At 37.8% G+C, this 24,204-nt stretch overlaps 1 protein-coding gene and 1 long non-coding RNA gene across 13 annotated transcripts in view; one reads left to right on the forward strand and one right to left on the reverse strand.

Annotated features, from left to right (window-relative positions):
- Positions 1 to 6: 6 nt before the first annotated feature.
- On the reverse strand, positions 7 to 23,882 carry LOC136258239 (uncharacterized). Of its 9 annotated transcripts, none has more exons than XR_010702645.1 (9): positions 23,744 to 23,882; positions 19,148 to 19,225; positions 18,899 to 18,997; positions 13,634 to 13,773; positions 12,906 to 13,029; positions 12,426 to 12,501; positions 6,815 to 6,872; positions 1,840 to 1,953; positions 7 to 1,161 (listed from the first exon to the last, which is right to left on the reverse strand). It is a non-coding gene; the product is annotated as an uncharacterized lncRNA (long non-coding RNA). The 9 variants fall into 9 exon arrangements; XR_010702646.1 differs by having other exon boundaries at positions 12,426 to 12,544; XR_010702641.1 differs by lacking the exon at positions 12,426 to 12,501 and having other exon boundaries at positions 16 to 206; positions 1,106 to 1,161; positions 6,815 to 6,892; positions 23,744 to 23,881.
- LOC136258238 (death-associated protein kinase 1-like) overlaps positions 23,172 to 24,204 on the forward strand; it is a 142,555-nt gene continuing 141,522 nt past the window's right edge. For 2 of the 4 annotated variants that reach the window (XM_066051567.1, XM_066051569.1), the window contains exon 1: positions 23,816 to 24,197. In XM_066051567.1, coding sequence (XP_065907639.1) covers positions 24,123 to 24,197 — 75 coding nt within the window. In that variant the 5' untranslated portion in view covers positions 23,816 to 24,122. Of the gene's footprint in view, positions 24,198 to 24,204 lie in introns of all 4 variants that reach the window. The other 2 variants (XM_066051568.1, XR_010702638.1) reach the window with 2 other exon arrangements.

The raw sequence follows: 24,204 nt of genomic DNA on the forward strand, positions 1-24,204 counted from the left end.
AGTCACATGACAACACAATGGTATACACTAACTGATGTTGGTGCATTCTGGACAACATGAATATGATACAGGCTTCACTAATAATACCAAATATGAGATGACAGCTGGTGTGTGGGTAGTGTAGGATGTGTTGTGTTACTGAGAACTACTCCACATGTCCTATCCACACCAGAACTTGTTGGATACCCTCACAACTATCTGATGACCTTAATGGTGAATAACACATCATCAAATCATGATGTATTGGTGTTGTCTTGGTAGATCCATTATCACACTTCAAGGAGTACCACTGCCCACCCACCCACCCATGTCTACACTATACACACATCACTAAAAGACTATATTCATCACTAAAAGCTGAAACTTTGGCTGTCCACTCCTTTGTCACTATATATCATACAGTACAATATATAGTAAAGGAGTAGGCGTGGCCCACAAAATAACATCACCCTAAAACCAGCCTGAATTTCTCCTGACAATGATGAGGCAGCATTATATCAAGTCAGGACTATGACCATAAATGTTGATTCAAACAAAGACTACCAGACATATCACTGTATGTGTCACGTAGTAAAGTATTAACAAAATTGGGGAGGCCTCACAACCGACTGCGTGCTACACAAGGCATGACACTGTCACAAAAGTAGTACTCAATGTTTAATTTTTTTTTAAAGTATTATGCACCTTAAACAGGCCTATATACTGGCAAGTGTCAACAACCATTGACTAATTGCAGCTACTAACTGTGCTACAGGCATGCACCAGCAAGGGTTTGAATGTACCAACATGGAGGAGGTGGCCAGGTCATCCTGATCAGCAGACAGACTCACTAACACTCAACAGTGCTTATCAAAGGTGCCAAGATCTCATCTGGGAGACAGGCAAACCAAGCTTCAATCAAGATGTAGGATCACTCTTCAAAGGTTTAAATTTGTCCAACTAACTACTTGAGACCTCCTGCTATCCCATTATGGGCTTTCTTTGGGCTATGGAACTTTCGCCCAGATAGGCTTGAGTTGATGAAGGGGCTAAAAATCCTATACCGAGCCATACAGATTACAACAAAGGCTCAAAATGTAATAACAGCTACGTGCCTGTCACTGACCTGTGCTGAGAGGGGATCACGTGACACCGGATCATGTGATACACTGACCTGACCACCTGCCAAATGATTAAAAATTAGTACCACCAGCAACCACACAACATGATTCAATAAGTCTGTGCTAATCTTAAAATACACAATACCTGAACACTATAGTGTTAGTTCAATGATAAAAGTGTTGATAAATGAAGATCATTTATTTCTACACAAAGCTCCATTCAATTACTCTAATAGAACATACACTTACTATACACACACACAAAATACTCTAATAGAACAATCACTATTTGAGGTGGTCCCATTACACACAACACAACAGATGGTGCAACACATACAATACTGTGTATTGTGGGAAACTGGTGGGGACAACATTATATCACAAGAATTTGGTAGGATAATATTTGGTGAACTATACAACATTATCTGGAAGAACTTCCTGGCTTCAATGGGTTTCCGAGCTTGTCTGTAGCCACAAAACTTTTATTGTATTAGCAACAGATGTAACAATGCTCACTAAAAACTGTCATGCGTGAGTGGATAGACTAACAAATAATGACGGTAATAACAAGTTGGTCTGAATGACAAGGCTTTGGAGTACACCATTAGCTGTATTAAGGCCAATCAGAGGTGGTCACTATAGTAAGGTGGACTCTTATAAAGAGGTGCCTTGCAGGAAAAAGATTTTTATAAATTCTGTCAAATGTTCCCTCTATGTTGAGCTACAAGTAGTTCCTTACCAAATCATCAACATCATGATCGGTGTAAATATGAGGAGGTATGGTGGTGGTGGTTGTTATGAGACATATTGACACACCCAGCAGCACTGGTAACAGTAGTTACAAGACACCTTTCTGTAGATCAGAGGAACAAAAGACATCACATGATCACACATAGAGGAACAACACACATCAGATGATCACAATCAGAATATTGCTTTTTGCGAGTCGGTTGTCAGGTGATAAACATTTGTGATATCACATGCGTTATAATTTAACCAATCGTGGAGGATCAACAACGTGCGAGAACGTGCTGCTACTTATGACTGAGAAGAGGGTTGTAAACGTGACTGTTAACAATAATAATAGTGGAAGTGGTAATGTTGGGCAAAGCACAACCACCACAAGCTCCTTATCGGGTAGTTCTGGGACCAACAATCAACCTGATATTCCGCCACCAAACCCTACAACAACTGCATTGTTACAAGCGTATCTTACTCTAAACAATATAACAAGGACCAGTAGTGATAACCATGTACTCAATTCTACAGTTGCCATAAGTCACTCAGCAGCAACAAATCTTTTAATGATGCACAACCTGTTCAGTTGAGTCCAGCTAATAATAAAATGACTTTTGTGTCAAGGTGATCAACCCAGACAAGAAAAGCGAATTCAGTACTTATGTACTAAGAGATGTGGCCAGAGAAAAGATGAATACCCCAGAGAACTTCAGAAAAGAACTGAATAAGCAATTTGGTGATAAATCGATTTCACCAAAGTTGGATTTTTCAGTGGGTTATATGAATAGTGGTGCCAAGGTATCCATTAGAACATCAGCAGATCTTGACGATATATGGAGAAGTGTAACCAAAGGTGACCTGTTAACCTTATGGTGCCATGGAATCAGTAATGAATCGTCATCAAGTAGTGAGAGCGATATAGAAGTTAAGTCTGTGCATAAACGTAAGAGACGCAAGTTAACAGCTTTTGAAGAGTAAAATAAGCGAGTGGATAAACTTGTTGCTTCACTTCATGAAAAGCATAGTGAAAGATTTACAAGCATACAGTATCGCCTGTGGACCGAAATGCTTGATGTTGGAAGCCATAGGTAATGATTATATGAAATAAATCATATGGAATATTGCTACCTTTGTTTCTTTAGATCTACGGATGATCCACCTGGAATCCCAGCCTTTGGTAATCGTGGAAAGTGAGCATTGCCTACCCAGGCTACAAGATCGCAAGAACCTGAACAGACACCAAGTTTGTCACCAGGGATTTCACCTGTCATCAGGGATTTCACCTTTCAAGGTTGTCAATCTCCGCAGTAACTATTTGCAACAAATGAGGGATCTTCATCAGCTCTTTGAATGCGGAGCATTGACGGAAGATGAATTCAAGGAACAGAAGGAACCAATTTTAAAGCAACTGAAGAAGTTGAATGCGATATAAGCTTTGTTGCAAGCTTAACTACGTATTTGAACGTGTTCTTGTGTAGAGGGTGTTATGTGTATGTTATGACCGTTATGTTACATTATAATATATATCCAGCGTTGTTAATGTATGCTTTACAATTGTTAGGAGTGATTGAGTTAAATGCCATTAGTAAGATAGTATGCGTTGATAAAGATGTGTCGAACAGGATGCTGTTGGCTTGTAAATAATGTTTCACTTCACCAAATGCACTTTCAATTGGGTTCATGTCAGGCGAGTAAGGAGGAAGGAATCTAATCAGAGCACCTGTTGCATTGATCATGCTAACAACTGAATCAGTGTGATGGATTGATGCATTATCCATAATCACAACAGAATTAGTATTCTGGCCATCAAAAGGATTTAAAATTGGAACTAACATGGTAGAAAATAAAAAGGTATCACCGTTAACACTCCCTTCAGTTGTATAGACATCATTGATTCCCTCACTGGAAAGTATGCCAATACTAGAGTAATGCACACCTCTAAGTTGCAACTGATGGTCTTGGGGTCTTTGGCCTCTCACACCGTACCCATACTTATGAAAGGAATTTCTATGATCGCAACCTGTCTCATCATTCCATAGGATCATTGTGTTGGGAAAAACTTCCATCACTTCAGCTACAAATTTGATTCGTTCTGACTCTGATTGCTGAAGTGAAATGTGTTGCAGTTTTTGATAAGTAAACCCAAGCTTTCTTAGTCCTCGACAAATGGTACAGAAGTGGACCAAAATTCCAAAACGAAAGCACAATTCATGTTGCAATTCTCTTAGGTAAATTCCCGGTCTAGTTAATAAAAGATTTATCAAAAATAGAGTTTGACCTTCAATAAGCACAGGATGTGATCCATTGTGTTTTATGCTCTTTCTCACTTCCCCAGTAAAATTAAATCTTTGGTGTACCTGTAGACAGTTCTTGTGAAAACATACAAGAGCCTGGCCACTTCTGATGTTTCCATCCTCAAGAACAAGTGCAACCACACAATGCACCAATGCAGATCTTCAGAATACAAAGCAGGCATGATAGTATCCTTAGAATTTGGTCGCGATATTTCAAATATTAACGTCTGATTTCTAAATTTTGATTGGTTCTATTTCATGTGATACGATTGACAATCCGTATGTACTGACAATCGATTCGCAAAAGGGGATACATCACATGATTGCAATGGACTAACACACATCACATGATCACAATGAATCAACACACATCACATGATCAACACACATCACATGATCAACACACATCACACTAGCTCCTAGTGTACATGTTATAACATCAACTGGTGTAGTCTACTAACTGATTGTACTACTTGTACAGTTGGTATTCTTATAACCCTTAAGCCCACATAGCTTAATAAACATGCATGCCTTGCACAAAGCATTGTAACTTTTGAAGCGTCCATCCTATGGCTACGTAATTTACATCACTCTACTTGTGATGTAACAAGGATTAAAATAATAGGGTTTTAACCTAACACTAAATGGTGAGGCCAAACTAGATGTGAAATGAAACATGCAAACCTTTTGCATCACTTCCTTTTCACAAGTTCAGTTAAACTTTGATCTGGCACAGTACTGGGAAACAGCACTGATTGATAATAATGTTGAGCCAGGTTAGCGGTAGCCAGTGCCTATATGGTGTCACAGCCACTGCAGGCTATCACCCTGAATATGCTTGGAGGCAAATTAATGATCGAAAGTGAGATTTGTGATACTTGAGGTATTTCTGCTAGCAAGTTTCTAACTATTTTAAGAACCTGCTAGCAGGTCTCTTAGTGGATTTTAAAGATCTCATTATCCTCCAAAGATCAAAGCATATTATCCATAAGAAAATAAATCTAAGCACAGTTGGTATTCTTTTAAAAGCAAGCATTTAAAATTGTGAAAACTGCTTACATCCACTATACAAATGTTTGAATCATTTACAACACTTGTACAAATACCGTATTTACTTGGTTAAACACCGCGGCTACTATTAGCCTAAGCTCCAAAATTGATGCGGCTACTATTCAAGGGCAGCTACTATTCGAGGGCGGCATTTATTGTACTTGAGGACTTATTACATGCGGATACTATTTAATCCAAAGCCAAATTCGAAATATGTACAGTACTTTGCGATGTGTTTAGCGAATTGTCTTCTGCACCTACAGTGTGATTTACGGTAACCTGTGCCATACAGCATGAATGTATTCAAGGGCGTGCATGAGAGTGTGTATTAAAATAATTTATGAAATAATTTACGAAGGTGTAATGATGGGAGATGCTGTCACTTATGAATGCTTCATTGAATTTGTTGTTAGAGGACATCATGTTTATAAATTTCACAGGAAAAAATTTACGATTTAAATTATGAGAATTATACTGGGAATTCCATTATTCATTCTGGAAAACAGAACAAATTCCATAATGGGATTTGTGTTATTTGTGTGCGTTTCCCATTAAAGAATGTAAGCTTTGTAGATTGTATTTACTTCATTTATTAAAGCTATATGGAATCCTGTTATACGTGAAACTTGATTTATAGCCGCGGCATTTATTCAAGGGCGGCATCTATACTCACAATTGAAACATTCATTGCGGCCACTATTCAAATGCAGCAACTATTTGAGGTGCGGCGTTTAACCAAGTAAATACGGTATACAAGATGTAGGATGAACAAGTTGATGTTGTGCTACTTCTAAAAACCAGGCGCCATGCAGCTAGCTAACTCATCTGGAATAACTATAGACAGTATATACTACGTACTATGAATTAACCAACTATGTATTACAACTTTACAATAGGGTAGTTTGGGTTGTGCAATAATATAATTAGCTATTTCTCGTATTTCGTAATTCATGAAATATTCGTAATTCGTTCAATTACGTTGCTATGCACTGCTAAGAAAGCATTTGTTAAATAAACCGCTTTTACCAACATATTACGCACAAAACTATCTTCTAAACTGTTTTATAGTGTGACTAACGTGTTTTTTCCCACAAATTCTCTCGACAAAGCCTCAAAGCTGCTCTTCATTTTCGTTCGCGTAAGTAAGGGATACGCCCCCTTTCAACTCGAAGCGATAGGCTATTCCTGGCAGTGTACGAGGCCTGCACCGTTGTTTTTCAGTTGCTAAATGCCTGAAAACCTCAAGGGGAAGGTAGTCTGAGGAAAGTCACCACACCCGTATTTCAGTCCGCCGAAAAGAAACCACCTCAGAGCAAAGTTCACCTGTGCAGAAGTTTAATACAGACTTCATTTCACTTTACTTCTTACACAAAAGCTGCTTTTACCGTTATTAAACGATTTTGCTCACGTGGGTGCGTACGGACAAACATAGGTAGATAGGTAGATAGATAGGTACACACACACACTTTTACGAAAACAATTTCAGTAAACCAGGCGCACGCCCACAGCCGGCTGTGGGCGTGCGCCTGGTTTAACAATGACAATTAAGTATTTACACTCTTACACAAAAAACAAGTCACACCAAATAGAGAGATTCACTTAAAATATTATTTGTTTACACATGTTACTTACCACCTAATGTGTTCCATATGATGTTGTGTATATTATCAAGTTACTACTCCTCAGGATACTAATACATTGTATACATGTCTAGATTAATAGTAAACAACATATACAATAATATACTTTTAAAATTATACGCTATCTGCTCTACAAGAACAATTATTATATAAACATGTTACTAGGCAACAGAGAGTACATGTATGTGGGAAGCACTATCCCATAACAAAAAGAAAGAAGTCCCTTCTTGTTAATTTGTGGTACTATTCACAGTCACATGACAACACAATGGTATACACTAACTGATGTTGGTACATTCTGGACAACATGAATATGATACAAGCTTCACTAATAATACCAAATATGAGATGACAGCTGGTGTGTGGGTAGTGTAGGATGTGTTGTGTTACTGAGAACTACTCCACATGTCCTATCCACACCAGAACTTGTTGGATACCCTCACAACTATCTGATGACCTTAACAGTGAATAACACATCATCAAATCACGATGTGTTGGTGTTGTCTTGGTAGATCCATTGTCAGACCTCAAGGAGTACCACTACCCACCCACCCATGTCTACACTATACACTCATCACACAGTCAGCGATGGAGCACACATACATACAACTACACTGTACAACAAAATGTCAGGACTACTTGCAAATGTAACATGGGCCTGTAACAATAGGGTGTGATAAGCACACATTCAAACCTACAAGAGACATAACTGCCATCATGTTACTGTATTGTCATGAAACTGTGAGTGAAGAGGAGAGAGACTCAGAAAAAGAAGGTGCATGACAGACTTTGAAGAGAATGGGAAACCAATCAGTGAAGAAAGACAAGCAAGGTTTGTAAGAGTGCTTCGATTTTTCCCATTACAATTATGACAGATTACCAGTAGTCAAAACTACCACATCTACATATATGCTCCAATGCACAGTGGATCATCATGCCTCAATTTACACAGTTTACACCAACCATAGTATGTTTCATTTAATAGTTTAATTGCTTCAAGTAACCTTTTAGAATTGTTTTAACATTGATTTGATCAGAACCATCCATTTTGGTTAACTGTCATTGTATGTTCAGTTAAATAGCTATTTACTTTGAGATCAGGCTATGCTTTTAGCATCTGTCTAGTTACGACTTCACTGTACTGTCAGCTGTTGTTGTAACAATACTGCCAAACTAAATTGGTGCTTCACAATCTTAAAACTTGCTACAAAATCAACATGCTGTGCTATATTGGATCGGCTACGTTTATCAGCTTGAAAATATTGTTCAGTATCGGTTATCAGAAAATCAGCAAAATCTCATATCAGTGCACACTACTTCAGGTACATATAATTCACCCTCAGATTTGCCTTTTTTGGGGGGTTGGTGGAGTGGCGTCACATAACATGCAAGGGCTAAAATGACTGGCAAATTGTCTAAGATAGAATGACGGAGCCAGAGGCTATCATAAGAGGTTGGTTATTCACTGTATCAGGAGTGCATCAAATTCCATGGACAAGGGAGCATGTAACTCTGTAAACAGCGAAATTCAAACATGGCTGCCACATACTATAATTAGTAACTTTTGAAATTTCTAATTACGATAAAATGTGGATGCGCATGCTCGAATGCCACATTTCTGCTGTGACAAAGCAAAGCTATGGAAACGAAGTTTCAGTGGCACAATGGAGGAATAGCAGCAAAGTCTTTCTACAGTCGTTAATCATGCGAAATAACTCCGCTTGATTATTCCAAACTTAACCTTTGACTCGATTATCTAACTATTAAAGCAGCTTTGCTACCTTCACACAAGACAATGGAGTAGCCTATTGTGCATAAGAATGATGTAACCAATTATATACATAGAAACACTGGATTCCAGGTTTGAATTTCGCCTGTAGTACTGGTAGTGTACTGCTCCCTTGTCCATAGGATTTGATGCACTCCTGACTGTATATAGTGACTACTGTAACTGATCGTCAGGTGAAAATCGACACAGACTGTTCTTGACATTTGTGTAAACCATTACATCAGTTAGTACTGTGTAAAGGATTAACCCATTTTATTGTAAGACTTGCAAGTGTAAGGGGTGTACTAGTGTATTGTTTAATAACATTTCATTCCAGGAGATTTGCATGTACACGCATAGTAGAGCTGAAACAGATAGTAATTTTTACTGTCCAGATATCCTGAACTAAATCATTCAGGATATCCTATGGATAGCGAAATCATTATCCAAATACGGAAGATATTTAAAATTACCCATATTTGGATTATGTAAACTTCATCCAAACATGCTTATCTTCCAATATTGGAATGTACTGTATTTGTTGTCATTCAAAATCGGATGTTTCTTATCTATCAACATCATACAGTACGGTAGTACTGTATATGAAGAACTGGGCTTTTCCATCCAGCCTCAGTTTCCCTTCATGACAACTTGGCAGTATTGGTTAGGCACAGCCAAGCACAAAAATGTCTTCAGACCAACCACAAACTCTTCCAAAAAGTTTTTATACAATTTTAAAAACATTCTATTTAACAGAATTTTATTCTGAATAAGTAACTGATGCCTTCAGCCAAGCATAACTCGACAATGAATATAGCTATGGGCTTGATTTCTTTATTGTTTGATAGTCACTTCATCCTGCATTTTCGCCAACTGCATACGTATGTAGAATACACACATCATGGATTTGCTTTGACCTCCAATTCTTTTTGCTGACAAGCAAAGTGTTGATTTGCAATAGCGTGATGTGGCTTCCCTGTGGCTGTATTGGTATCTTGCCCATATTTTCCGTAGCAACTAGATTGATGCAAAGATGGTTCTCGTACTGTTCTCCATTTGTAATGTTGAGTAACAGACTGAAATAGGTAAAAGTGAAGTGTAATGGCCACTGTTCAATCTCAAGTAGTTGGGACTTGCAAATTGTCTATATTTTTCATGATGGCTGGATTGATTGCAGAGATGCTTTTCCTACCGTTCTTTGTTTATAGCATGTATAACAGGGAACATAGCTGATAGCAAAGCGTAATGGGCTACTTTGCTTTCGATTCAGTAATTGATGCGTTTAGATAAAAACATTAACTCTGGCATCATCCTTTCTTTTGATGCGGTATGCGTGGGTTCACCAATCATAATCATGTTACAAAAAAGCAAGTATAAGAAGAGATTAGGAATTTTAAGTTTGATTAGGGATCATAGAAATAAAAGTAGGGAAATAAGGGATTTCACCTACACTTTCAGATATATTATTAGACATTGTGAATTCCTACTTCAACTCAAATACTTCATGGAATGTATTTGTTGCCAACCAAAATGGATGCTAAAGACCATGTTGTTTCAAAGTGTACAGCATTCAAACACACAACACTTCAAGTTAGCATCTCTAAAACTGGCTGCAAGACCACCGAGTCCTGCTAGACCTTTAGCACACATACTGTAAAGCCATCATATACAAAATAATGTCCATTTGATTCCACTTGAGGCACTTTGAAGGAATAAAGTCACTCTCTAATGTATGATACTACAAAGACATACATGTGAATATTAGGGACATCAAAGGTGTGGGGATGATCCGTGATATAATATAACCCAAAAACCTGCCGCGATTTTTCCTCACAACGACATGACAGTATTGGTTGGGTAAAACCAAGCCCGAAAGTGTCTTCAGATCGACCCAAAACGTTTCTGTCAAGTTGCTACAGAATTTTTTTTTAAATTTAGTCAATGGAATTTTCTACTGCCTGCTTGCCTGATGCCTTCAGTCAAGTGTAGCGGAAAACTGGCTACAGCTACAGCCCTAATTCTTTCGCAGAAACGTTTCTAGATTGCTTAAGAAATAACCTTTGGTATATTGATAAACACAAAATGCTTGCGCTATTGTCTTACCTTTTATCCTTCTTTACCATGGCCATCGGTCAAGGTTCTACAGCTGAGTGCTAATAGACTACAGTACGGCTTCCATACCAGTGTATATTGCATCAAACTATTCGAATACACGTGGTCACCGGTTGTACCAAAAACACACACGTACGTCAGACTCGCTGTTGATATCGATCAGAGAGAGCAATTCACGGCGAACTATATAGCAATGCGTTAGTTTATTTAGTAACAATGTTAAACCGAGTCGGGTCATCCAGGTCCTGCTTTACAGATTATTCGGGTCTGACCCCACGTGCTAAATTAAATGTGGACGTATTACCACACGTCATAGCATAGCTCTGCTTCTTTTTTGTGAGCCATGCCCACTTACATAAATTACAGTCTGTAGACATATGGTAGCCACGTCCATTCATCAGTGTGTAGGTATGCACGAATCCACGCCCACTTATGTAAATTACAGTCTGTAGACATATGGTAGCCACGTCCATTCATCAGTGTGTAGGTATGCACGAATCCACGCCCACTTATGTAAATTACAGTCTGTAGACATATGGTAGCCACGTCCATTCATCAGTGTGTAGGTATGCACGAATCCACGCCCACTTATGTAAATTACTGTCTGTAGACATATGGTAGCCACGCCCATGTAGATATGCACGAATCCACGTCCATTATTGTCTGCAGGCTTATGTAGAGCCACGCCCACTGATCAGTTGTTATGTATGAGTCATAATCTAGTATAACAGTGCTGTGAGTATCTCAGCAGATATTTAGTGGTCATGAGCTTGCAAAAAAAACTTCACAAACAAGTATAAGAAAAAAAAATTCCAAATTTTTTTCTTATTTAATGCACAGTAGGGATACTCACTTCTTATTGTTTTACAGTATTTGGACATTACGTACTACTCCGATCCAGCTCGTTTCAGTACTTTTTATTGCAGTATTATAAACTGTCCCTAATCTAATTTAAAATTTCTTTCTTATACTTGTATTAAATAGTTAGACATTGAAAATACAGGGTTCTACGGAATTTAGAAACCTGAAAGGCCCTGTGTTGTGGTGCACGAGTGAAGTGAGGGTACTACTACAGGACCTGAGGGTTTCTAAATTCCATGGAACCCTGTGTTTCAATGTCTAACTAATTTAGACCACAGCTTGTTGTTGTACCTTCACTGCTGCTTGTGACACTAACATTCATTTGTATAAACAAGCCCAATAACCTCCCTGTACTGTGACAGAACTTGCTATCCAGATAAATGCCCATGTGTTGCCAATGTTACAGGCATGTAATTGCCATGTTTTGTATCGCCCCAGAGACAGGGATCTATTGAGACATGAACAAGAGATCTACAGGATTTAGATATCTGTACATAAGTAGCCAATTAAATTCCAAGTATTTCACCTTGCTGTGGTCCAAAACATTACGGACAGTAATTATGATATCATGGTGATAGTTCTCGCATATAGCACATTTTACCCAATTATGGCAAATTGAATTTCTGCAAAAGCAACTGGTTTACAGCAGTCATTAATCCTTCTAGAAGTTCTATTACTCTAGAACAGTTAAATGAAAAATAATAGTTATACGGGCACAGTCTATGAAATTTATAAACCCGAAGGCCTGGGTGTAGCGCATGAGCGAAGAGAGGGCACTGAGGGTTTATAAATTTCATAGACTCCACATTGTGCCCGTATAACTGCTTTAGACTCTATTTCACATTACACTTAGATTACTTACCTCATCCACGGCTGTTTCTGCTGTAGGCTCGGAAAGAGCGGCTGGTTTTCTTGCGATAATACTAACGCCATGGCAACTATGTGTCCTCACGTGACAAAATAATAGCGCTTGTTAAATCACTGCACATGAACAATGCATAGCGATTGGATAAACCTAGATTTTGAGCATATGTTATATTGTGCCTGAAGAAGTGGAGTATATTATTATATTAGAAAAGAAGGTGGAGTATATGAGATTTATTACCCACCCAAAACAACCTAAATAGAGTCTAAGATGCAATATTGCATTCCAATATTAGAAGACAATTAAGCAACATCCAATTTCGGATGATTCTTGTACAAATTCAGAGAAAAAGTAATAATCATCCAAATTAGGTGATTATTGCTCCCTTATTATAATCATCCATATTTGGATGAAAATGTGAGGTCAATAATCATCCATATTTGGAAACATAACATATAACAATTACTATCATATCACCTGTACAAGATGATGAAAGAAGTTAGCTCCCTTTTACCAGTGTGGGTGAAGGTATAGATTTGATGACAATTGTGTTGATGTTGTATCTGTTGTCTACCTTCTTCTCCAAACAGTAGCCAGACACCTGTGGGGTGAAATAGAGGAACATGTAACTGTGTATGACAATGAGAATAAATGGATCAATGACCTTGATTTTAATACCCTCAGCCTTCAGTGTCTCATGGGCCTTGACAGCCTCATGAAGTGTAACTCCACACCCTCTACTGTAACTTTATCACGTCACAAACCAATGCAAAATGTAAATGAACTTATAAAAATTGGTGGTTTTCAGAGGCGGATCTAGGAAGTGGCAAAGAGAGTGTCACAAACAGGCTAGTGGTTGGGGAGAGTAGGTTCTGTATATTTCAAGCAGCAATAATCACTCCTTAGTAGGTTGATTTTTGTCATTATGGTCTTTGTAATGATTGTGAAATCCTTAAAAGCTGTTTAGAAGGTTATAAAGTCTTAAACACCAGCAACATAAATGACGGTAATATACAGAGTTACATAAATTGATTTTGGTCTGACAAGGTGTATAGTATTTCTATCAAAAGAAGCAGCTATCAGAGGGAGGGGACCATTTGCCCTAAATGCCCCATCCTGGATCCACCATTGGTTTTGTTGGTGGTTAACTAATTTAGTCAGTGACTTTAAACAGGTCATTTATGGTCACTGAACATATACATTACCTTTCCTTTGCCAATCTCAAACTTGTCATCACCAGTGTTGACCGTTATGAGTGAACATCAAGCCCCTGTGGCTAGCAGCTAGCTCTATGGCCCTTTCACAGGAAACAGTGTCCGATGGATAGATAGCCTAGAGATGGTACCTGTTGAGATAAAACAAGGAATTTATTTAAGTCCTTTTACAGGTAACCAAATTTAACTATTTCACCAACATACGTAGGTGTGGTCAAATAACAAGATCAACATTACATTACTATAGTAACTATAATCTTAAGGTACCTAATGGACCTCTTTACCTGAACACTAGTGTGTTAGTTCAATGATAAAAGTGTTGATAAATGAATTTCTACACAAAGCTCCATCCAATTACTCTAATAGAACAATCACTATTTGAGGCGGTCCCAACTTCAATAGATTCACAATTTACTTGTGTGGCCATATGAACATCATGTGGGACTAACAGAACAATTAAACATACTTAGCCTGCACATAAAGTGCTTGACTGTGTTAAGTATGTGACAGTTGTTCTCCACTCCCTTAAGAGATTAAGGTATGCCAGTAATGTCTTGTGTAATCACAGGTCATTACTGCTCCACCACTATAGCTAAATGGATGTACTAGAAATGTGTGAGTAGTCAGTCACAACACTATCATATCAACAAGAGCTAGTCTATGCTTGTTGGTATAATATCCATCATTACTCTATTCCTACAAAGTTGACAATACATATTTACATTCTCACAAGTATAAGGAAAATTAGGAATTTAATTAACCCCCTCATCGCCAAATTTGTAGAGGCTCCAATCTATCGTTTCTAAACTGCTGTAACTTACACACCATACCGTATACTCCTATAAAATTATATATCAAATTACTCACTATAGAACAAGGAATTAGATTATGAAGTTGTTGTTTACATAAGAGCAACCAAAAATCCATCAATTAACTTTAAAGTACGAAAATCGATATAAGTGAAACCAAACATGAAATTTCACTACTTTACTGGCTATCACTGTTTATACAATAAACATCACTAACCTGTTTACAGTTGGAGCGATTATCTCTAAGTCTGGTTTTCCAGCATTTGAGCAAGTGCACATGCACACACAAGCACGAGGTCACTGTTTTGAGGCATACAAAAGTAGCAATACGCCACTCCAACCTATATAATTCCTCTCCTTACTGTTTCTCTTTATTAGTAGTGCCATTATCACATCAAAGATTCGTCTACAATGCTTGTTATCGACGTTCCAAAAGTTGCGATTGCATCATCTAGCTGCGCAATAGTGCGCGAGGGACCGGTTATCCCTATTCCTGTTCACTTGAGGGTGTGCCCACTACAAGATAAGTGCAGGGGCTACTAAAACGCTCGACTGAAGTTACAGAGTGTTTAGAATGTGATACTACAGGTGTTTATAATTGAAACTGCCATATGATGGTTGTGGTGGTGAAGAGTTAAGTTTGATTAGGGATTATAGAAATATAAAGTTGTGAAACAAGGGAGGTTGCCTGCACCAGAAGATATACTATAGTGGACATTTAATCACTATGTCTATCTATACCCATGAGTCCACAAACAAATCTTCAGGTATAGGTGACCTCCCTTGTTCCACTAAGTTTCTATGCTACCTCAAATACCTGATTTCTCCTAATAGTGTAAGTTTCCAATTATCGGCACTATTTCGTCTAGCAATTGTAATTCTGTACTGGAGTGATGTATGAACTTCCTATTCAATAAAGCAGTCTACAATCTCTTAGCACATTGAATTTTAATTATCTCGCATGAGTGATCGACACGATGTGAGTAAAACTGCAAAGCATATCGTGCAAAAGTATGTATTATCAGCACTCTGTACTTTAGTGATAGACCAATTATCAGCAGATTTTGTGAATTCGTGAGTAACTCTCTGGTGCCATGTTGTTTTCATTGTGAAATTTTTTTTATTTTTTAAAATTTTTTTTGTGGGATATGCAGTCCTTGGATAACTTCGTTTCACAGAAGTTTTACAAAAATGAGACTAACCGTTCAAGAGATATTCAGGTTAGACACAAAAGCATACTGGTTTATAATACAAAATTATTTTATGTAACTTACTGTATTCTGTAGCCTGTATAATATGGAAGTGCTGATAATTGGTACCTGCGGATAACTGGCGACTTACGCTATAGTACTTGTTTGTTTACTTTTTTGTAACATAACTACGACTGGTGAACCAGCACATATGTACATAACTGCCACATCAAAAGAAAGAACGGCACCACAATAAATGTTTTCATCTGAACATGTGCAACCTGTTAAACTGTGTTACAAACAAACCACAATACAAGAAGCATTCTGTAATCAATCTAGCTAGTCACTACCATAAAATAAAAAAAGGCTCCCATCACAAATATAGGGAAGCCATCAGCACATGCTAGCTAGATACTGCCAATTGACACCTTAGGGTGGTACAAATTTAGTAATCCAAAGATGCTTGTGTTTGGGTACCCAAGCAAGGTACACTAGTAAGGATACTACAATACAACATGACCTGAGGGATACTACATTTAGCAAAGTATAACTAATTTATATAGATCATATACAACTCACTGTACCTTGCAACATATCACACTACCCTACAATTACGTTCTACAGCTGTTACCGTGCAGTATTGGAGTATTACAGGCAGTGTTTAGCCTCAAAGATTATACAGTATTGAGGCACGTACGTTAAATCTTTGTAAGTAGCCAAGTATTGCACCAATATACTGTATGTACTGCAGGTGTGTAGCTGTGATCAAACAACACTATAACCCAAGATCAACATTACATTACTATAGTAACTAATCTTAAGGTACCCAATGGACCTCTTTACCTGAACACCAGTGTGTTAATTCAATGACAAAAGTGTTGATAAATGAAGATCATTCATTTCTACACAAAGCTCCATTCAATTACTCTAATAGAACATACACTTACTACTACACACAAAACACTCTAATAAAACAATCACTATTTCAGGTGGTCCCACTACACAACACAACACAACAGATGGTGTACCACATACAATACTGGTAGGTTTTCTTGTATTTATGTTTAAGTTTTATCTTTCTAATCCTATTTTGTAAGTTTGTAAGCATTTGGATAATGCATAGCAGCAGTTTTGAATAACGCGATCGAGCGATTGCAAATGGGCGTGTCCGCTATACTGCAATCATGCATAGTTAAATGCCAACTAATAGCTTTAAGGACGTTTTCATGCATTATCTATCACTTTATAAGGCATTAAAGGCTTCTACCATGGTAGAAAGATAACTTTTCATTGGCTTAAAAATGGGCGTGGCAGGTGACATCGATCGCACAAGACGAACATTGATCGTGCAAGGTGAATAAGCGGCTGCAATAAAGAACAGAATGTTTATTCGTAATTCTTTTTGTAAGTTATGAGTGCATTACGAAGCTTCGAAGGATAGTTTTATAATTCGAAGTTTGCTTAACCTTCGAACCTACCGAACATTCGAAGCTTTGTCCCAACACTACTATGTATTGTGGGAAACTGGTGGGGACAACATTATATCACAAGAATACGGTGAGATAATGTTTGGTGAAATATATAACATACTGTAGTTTGGTACAAGATAAACAAGTCAGAGAGAAAACTTCAATGGGTTTCCGGGCAAGTTTGTAACCACAAAACCTTTTAACTGAAAACCTTTGTACGAATATCAACTGTAACATTACTCTCTCAAAACTGTCTTGCATGATAGCTTAAGGTGGAAATTCAACAGAGTCACTTGGAGGACCAAAATAAAATATGGCATAATAGCAAGGTAGTCTGAATGACAATGACAAGGCTATAGAGTGCTATTATCTTACCCAAACCGTTTTTAACTTTTGTGGATTAAAAAATGCGAAAGTCGTAATTACAATTTCGCAAAAGTTTCATCCTTTAAAAATTTCCCACAATACGGTACATCGCTTTGGCCAGTAAGGCACTTTTCATGGTACTTAAGTACAGTACTTTTAAAAGTTCATATAACTCAGGTGAAATATCTGTATTGTAGACTTGTAATTGAACAACTAGTACATTAAAAATTATAAATTTAAAAATAAAGTAGGAATCCAAACGATAAAAAGTAGTGAAACAAGAGAAGAACTATGGTAGCTATTACAGCATAGCTCAGTGGGAAATCCCTACTTTGGCATGGTATAGCCATTATTTTGTGTTCAATGCCAAAGTAGGAATTTCCCACCGAGCTATGTTGTAATAGCTACTATCGTTCTTCTCTTGTTTCACTACTTTTTATCGCTTGGATTCCTACTTTATTTTTAAATTTATAATTTTTAATATACTAGTTTGTTTAGTTTTTTTTGTTAAGGCATACAGCTAGCTATAAACATGTGACTGTTCTATTAGGGTGACTGCTGTACGTGTTAGAGTATCTCGAGACAGCTTGCAAGATGTGCGCTTGCCCAAAAGGGGCGTGGTTTCGATCGATTATAAAGTATGTCGAATCAGCCTTCCAAATTGAAGATGTGTGGTCACTGAAATACAGCTAGTGCAAAAGGGGTGTGTCATCGTGGTTTCAATCAATAGATCGATAATGCGTACAATGAAGAATGGGCGTGATCTTGTGACCTATCGTGAAGCTATCTAGCTAGTACCAGTACCTCCGTACAGTACCCTCCGTCATAGATTATATCAGTAAGGAATGTAATCTATTCCTCTGTACAGTAGCGTAGTCTATGCGCCTTAAATAATCTTGCGGCATCTATTATGCTGCTTAAAGAAAGTGTTGACACGGAAAATTTACGCCTTGATATGGTTTCGTTGGATGAAGAAGAAGACAAGCAGCCTGATTGAAGATAAAAGAAAAGACAAGGCACAGAGGGCACACACTCATCGGAACCCCAAAAGGCACATCCTACTGGTGAGTTTGTTATTGTTGCGTAAAATGGTGGCCATGCACTGCTTCGTTTGGCCTCTACGCTTGCGACTGTGATCAGGCAGTCAGTTTAAAATTCAAAGTTTTGGCGATTTTTAAAATTCTGTATCCGGCCACCTGTAAGAGTTTTGTTGAATTTAATGCTGTTTTATGTATTATATGGACTAGTACTATTCCATAAAGGTGATTTTCGTCTCGTAAGATATCTGTAGGATGATTTTTAAAAGCGTGATTTTGGGCAGCGCACAAAATTTCCACATGGATTCCTACTTAAACGGTAGTATCTGAGATAGGAATTATCACATGTGCAGGTGAGTAACATGAACTACAAGTAGTTCCTTACCAAATCATCAACATCATGATCAGTGTAGAACATGAGGAGGTATGGTTGTGGTGGTTGTTATGATGACACTACTGGTAACAGTAGTTACAAGACACCTTTCTGCAGATCAGAGGAACAACACACATCACATGATCACACATAGAGGAACAACACACACCACATCATCATAATGAATCAACACACATCACATAGAGAAAAATACTCATCACTTGAAATAACATTTGTTATTTGTTTACACATGTTACTTACCACCTAATGTGTTCCATATGATGTTGTGTATATTATCAAGTTACTACTCCTCAGGATACTAATACATTGTATACATGTCTAGATTAATAGTAAACAACATATACAATAATAACACTTTTAAAATTATACACTATCTGCTCTACAAGAACAATTATTATATAAACATGTTACTAGGCAACAGAGAGTATGTGGGAAGCACTATATCCCATAACAAAAAGAAAGAAGTCCCTTCTTGATAATTTGTGGTACTGTTCACAGTTACATGACAACACAATGGTATACACTAACTGATGTTGGTACATTCTGGACAACATGAATATGATACAGGCTTCACCAATAATACCAAATATGAGATGACAGCTGGTGTGTGGGTAGTGTAGGATGTGTTGTGTTACTGAGAACTACTCCACATGTCCTATCCACACCAGAACTTGTTGGATACCCTCACAACTATCTGATGACCTTAACAGTGAATAACAAATCATCAAATCATGATGTGTTGGTGTTGTCTTGGTAGATCCATTGTCAGACCTCAAGGAGTACCACTACCCACCCAGGTGTGATGGTACCACCCTGTTTGTTTTTTAAAGGTTCAGACTTAAACTGATTATGTATTAAAAAATGGTAAACAAGGGAAGTCCCCTACACATGCAGATAGTGGACATCTGTGACTGGCTGAGCAAAAACCGGTAGTTTTCGCACATTCCTCGAATTCCATTTTATAGCATCTCTGTAATTTATAGTAACAAAAGAGTGGACAGCCAAAGTTTCAGTCTTTAGTGATGAATGGTCTTGGAGTTACATGTATAGTGTTTGACAGTTGGAACAGTGATAAACTTGATTAGTACAGCAACAATACTAGAAATAAATTATAAGTGCTGCTATAATTGATTATAACTTATGGCTGAAACAAGCTACAAAGATGGGACTTGGCTCAATCTGTGCACCATGAACTGGGAAATCAAGCAAGGTATAGTGCTTTCCCTGTACTCCTTCGTGTTGACAAAGAAGGTCATTCTAACTTAGAAAAGAGTACATGTATTTTTATTTTTAAACAGTGTATCTCAATACGGTTTTATGGTAAAATAGAAATTTACAAAAACGGTCGGTTTTCGCTCAGTGGGGTCACATTTAATCCCTTCTTAGTGAAGTAGGTCCATTATAGTATATCTTCAGATGTAGGTAATCTCCCTTGTTTTCTACTTTTTTCAATGAACCCCAATCAAACTTAAATCCCTAATTTTTCCTTATACTGTAGTTGTAAAACTACAGTATATGTACCTATATCAAATTACTCATTATAGAACAAGGAATTCAATTATTGAGTTGTCGTTCACACAACGGCAACCACAAAGCTATTATATAAATATAAAGTACAAAAATCAGTCTACATGAAGCCACACATAAAATTTCACAACTTAAAACCTGTTTACACTACAGGTCGCTCTGGATGAGATCGCTTCAGTTCAACCCAGATTGATTTTTAAGCCCTATTTATACTACAAAGGCCAATCCCATTCAAATCACAAAAAACCCCTTAAACCCACAATCATAACTTTCATCAAAGTAGAAATTGTTGATGGAGTTAATGGATTTGTGTGCTCTGTTATTGTAAGGTCAGTTGGCATGATAAAGTTTTCAGCATTGGCGACAACCTCTCAATTCTGTGGAGTTGGTTAACTATTCATTTGCACGCGTACCTGTTTGTTTCGGAGTCCTTTTGTTGTTCTTGAAGTTGTCCTTTCATATGGTACCCTAAACACTTCGCTATTGCTTCATTTCGTGATTACAGTCGTCATTTTAGCTGTAGTTCTCCGTATCCTTATTCTGCTTACTAGAGCCAAATCGAACTGCAGGTTTGCAACTGTTTATACTGAGTGAGTAGAGCGAACTAGATCAAACCAGACCCACATCCCTAGCAGGTCCATTTCAGAGTGGTTTGACATGGTTCGGTTTGATACAGTACGCGTTTACACTGACTTGGATATCACTCTCATTCGAGATAGTTTGAACTAGATGGCTAGTGTAAACGGGCTGTTACAAAATGTTTGACATGAGCTACAAAGTGCTTAGAAGGTGATGTTATGGGCTTTTATAATCAATTTCGCCTTATGGCAGTTGCAGCAGTAAGTTTAAATTACAGGTATTTCGTGGTCTGTGAGACCAACCACAAAAATGCTATATTTTTTACCATGAAAATTTCCCAGATGCATGACTACTTTAACACAATTTTAACTAATATATGAAGTTACAATACGTAGCTACAATGGACCAGAATAGAAAAGACCGTGAGGTTAGGTCACTCTAAAGAAATTTTATTACCTGTCATCTCTTTACTGTCAGCACTAATATATTCTGTTATTCTGTTTCTTCCACTATTTCTACATGCTACACAACTGATCTTATAGGGGTGTAAGTCAGTGTGTTAGAAAGTCAGTACAAATTCAACTCCTGCAATTTGTGACCCGCTGAGCAAAAACTGGTCATATTCGCAAAAAATCTATTTTGCTATAAAAATGTATTGAAATAAACTTGGTGATACTATGCGTATTACATAAAACTTTTACACACATTTCAATCACTCCGTTACATACTGACACAAAGCATAAATTAATAAAAGCTATATATACCACCAGATTCTCCTGTTCTAGGAAAATCTTTGTACAGCATACAGTATGCGAGTAATGGGTGCTTATAGTGTACTTACGATGTGATATAAAGTATACTGTCATCATTAAATGACCACCTTCTTTGTCCACATGGAGACGTACAGGGAAAACACTATACCTTGGTTGATGTGCCAGTTCATCGCGAACAGACTGAGCCAAACTGCATCTTTGTAGCTTGTTTCAGTTGTGAGTTATGCACCTATCAATGTAATGCCCGACCAACACAGATATAGGTTGAGGGTAGGGTAAGGTTGGGGATGGTGGGGAATTGATTGCTTATTTTCCTGACATAGTGGAGATTTGTCTTCACTAAAGAAATTCACTTATACAGCAAGTGTGTGCTTTTTTAGGAAGGAGTGTCTTGGGTACTAGCTACTATGTACATTCATACTAGAATCCACTCAAACCTACTCATCACTAGCCACATGACTGTACAAATCCCCTCTTATCCCCAGTATGCCCAGCGTTTGCAAGTCAAGACTTGGTCAGGGTTTGCATTGCCAGTACTTCCCCAGTAGGTGAGGAATTGTAATATTCAGTGATGCAAAATCCCCACCTTCCCCCACCTCAGCCTGTATCTGTGGTAGTCGGGGATTACATTGATAGGCGCATTATGATCAAGCAAATAAATGCATGTATTTTATTTGCTGTATTGTTGCTGTACAAATTGAGTTTATTCCTGTTCCAACTGTCCAGTGCTATAACTCCAAGACTATTCATCATAGTCTCGTCAACACAAACTGTACTTTTTCTTTTGTCATTTGGTCTTGTTCTCGACCAAATGACAAAAGAAAAAATTAGTCTGCATTGACAAGACTATTATATTCATCACTAAAAGCTGAAACTTTGGCTGTCCACCCCTTTGTTAAGTACTATATATAGCACGTACATGTCGCCACCATTTCATCACGCAATTATAATTCCTTAATTCAAAATGGTGTATAAACTTCTGGTTTCAACCATTTAACTAAGTAGTCCTTCATCTCTCAGTGCATCAAATTTAAATCATCTCACATGAGTGAACATCTTGTTATAAGGAAAATCACAATGCCTATCATGCTTCAATTATCAGCATGGGATACCTATTATTGGCAACTGTACTTTTGTGACTGACCAATTATCGACACAATGTGCAATTTTGTGTGTAACTCTTCGTGATATTTTTATGGGAAAAGCAGTCCTTGGATAATTTCGTTTCACAGAAGTTTTACGAAGATGAGGCCAGCTGTTCAAGAGATATTCAGGTTAGATGTAAAAGCATACTACATGGTTTCCAATATAAAATTATTTTTATGTAATTCCATGCTTAACCAGCTACAGCATAGCTTGTATAACATTTAACAATAATCATTTAACGAAAACGATTCTAAGAAATGTTTTATAGAATATGACAACCCATTGTGGACTACATATACTGTAGCCTCTATAGTTCACAAGTGCCGTTAATTGGTACCTGCCGATAATTGGCGAGTTACGCTAAGAGAAGCAATAATATTTTTTTTTTTACCCCGGGCTAGATGGTCTGCCCTTGCTACCACCCCCAGCACCAGTTGGCATGTGCTGGAAGATAAAACAGGTTGGACTCAGTAGTCCCTGTGCCCATCTCTGGAGAGATATCAGCTGATCGAAGTGAGATGGACTTGCTACCACGGATGTACACTGTAGCAATAAAATGGAATCCGAAGAATGTGCAAAAACGGCCAGTTTTGTTCAGCGGGATAAATGAATGAAGGCACAAACTTAAAGCCTTTTTTTACGCAGTTAGGTAAGGGTGTGACCAGGCAAACGATGGCTTGAAAACCTGCCAATTTGTATAAAATGGAAATGGTCCGTCTAGAGAATGTATTTTGGAGCTACAAACGAACACACACGTACCTTACAATATTCATGACAGTAATCGACTACTTATTATCATACAAACTCTCACCATACTTTTAGTTCCATTGTCCTGCTGGGTTCGAGACTTTCGACCGCGACATTTCAACATCTGTTTGAAATTGCTTTGGGGTGCCTCAAAAAGAATAATCTGGAGCATGCGCACAAGCATAGGCGAGACTATAGTAAGTGATCTGTAGCAGAGCGACATTGTTCGTCTACATCATAAGTTGATAACCTTATCTAGGACGAGAAGAAACAACTCCAAACAAAGTTTAACGAACGTTGGATGTGTGGGGTGTTGGGTGTTCATACGTATGTACTGAGTGACTGATCCGTGGTGACTGGACCCATCAGTTGTCGGATTCAGTAGCTACTGTCATATAAATTTACCTCTAGCCACATCCAGACAACCCGCCATTCTTACCATAATGACCGATTTGGCTATTAAGGATTCATCTGATGATGTGGAAGAGAAGATGGTAGAGAAAAGATTGCCAACTAAGGTATTAA

The sequence above is a fragment of the Dysidea avara genome, chromosome 6, assembly GCF_963678975.1.
Source record: "Dysidea avara chromosome 6, odDysAvar1.4, whole genome shotgun sequence".
Lineage (NCBI taxonomy): Eukaryota > Metazoa > Porifera > Demospongiae > Dictyoceratida > Dysideidae > Dysidea > Dysidea avara.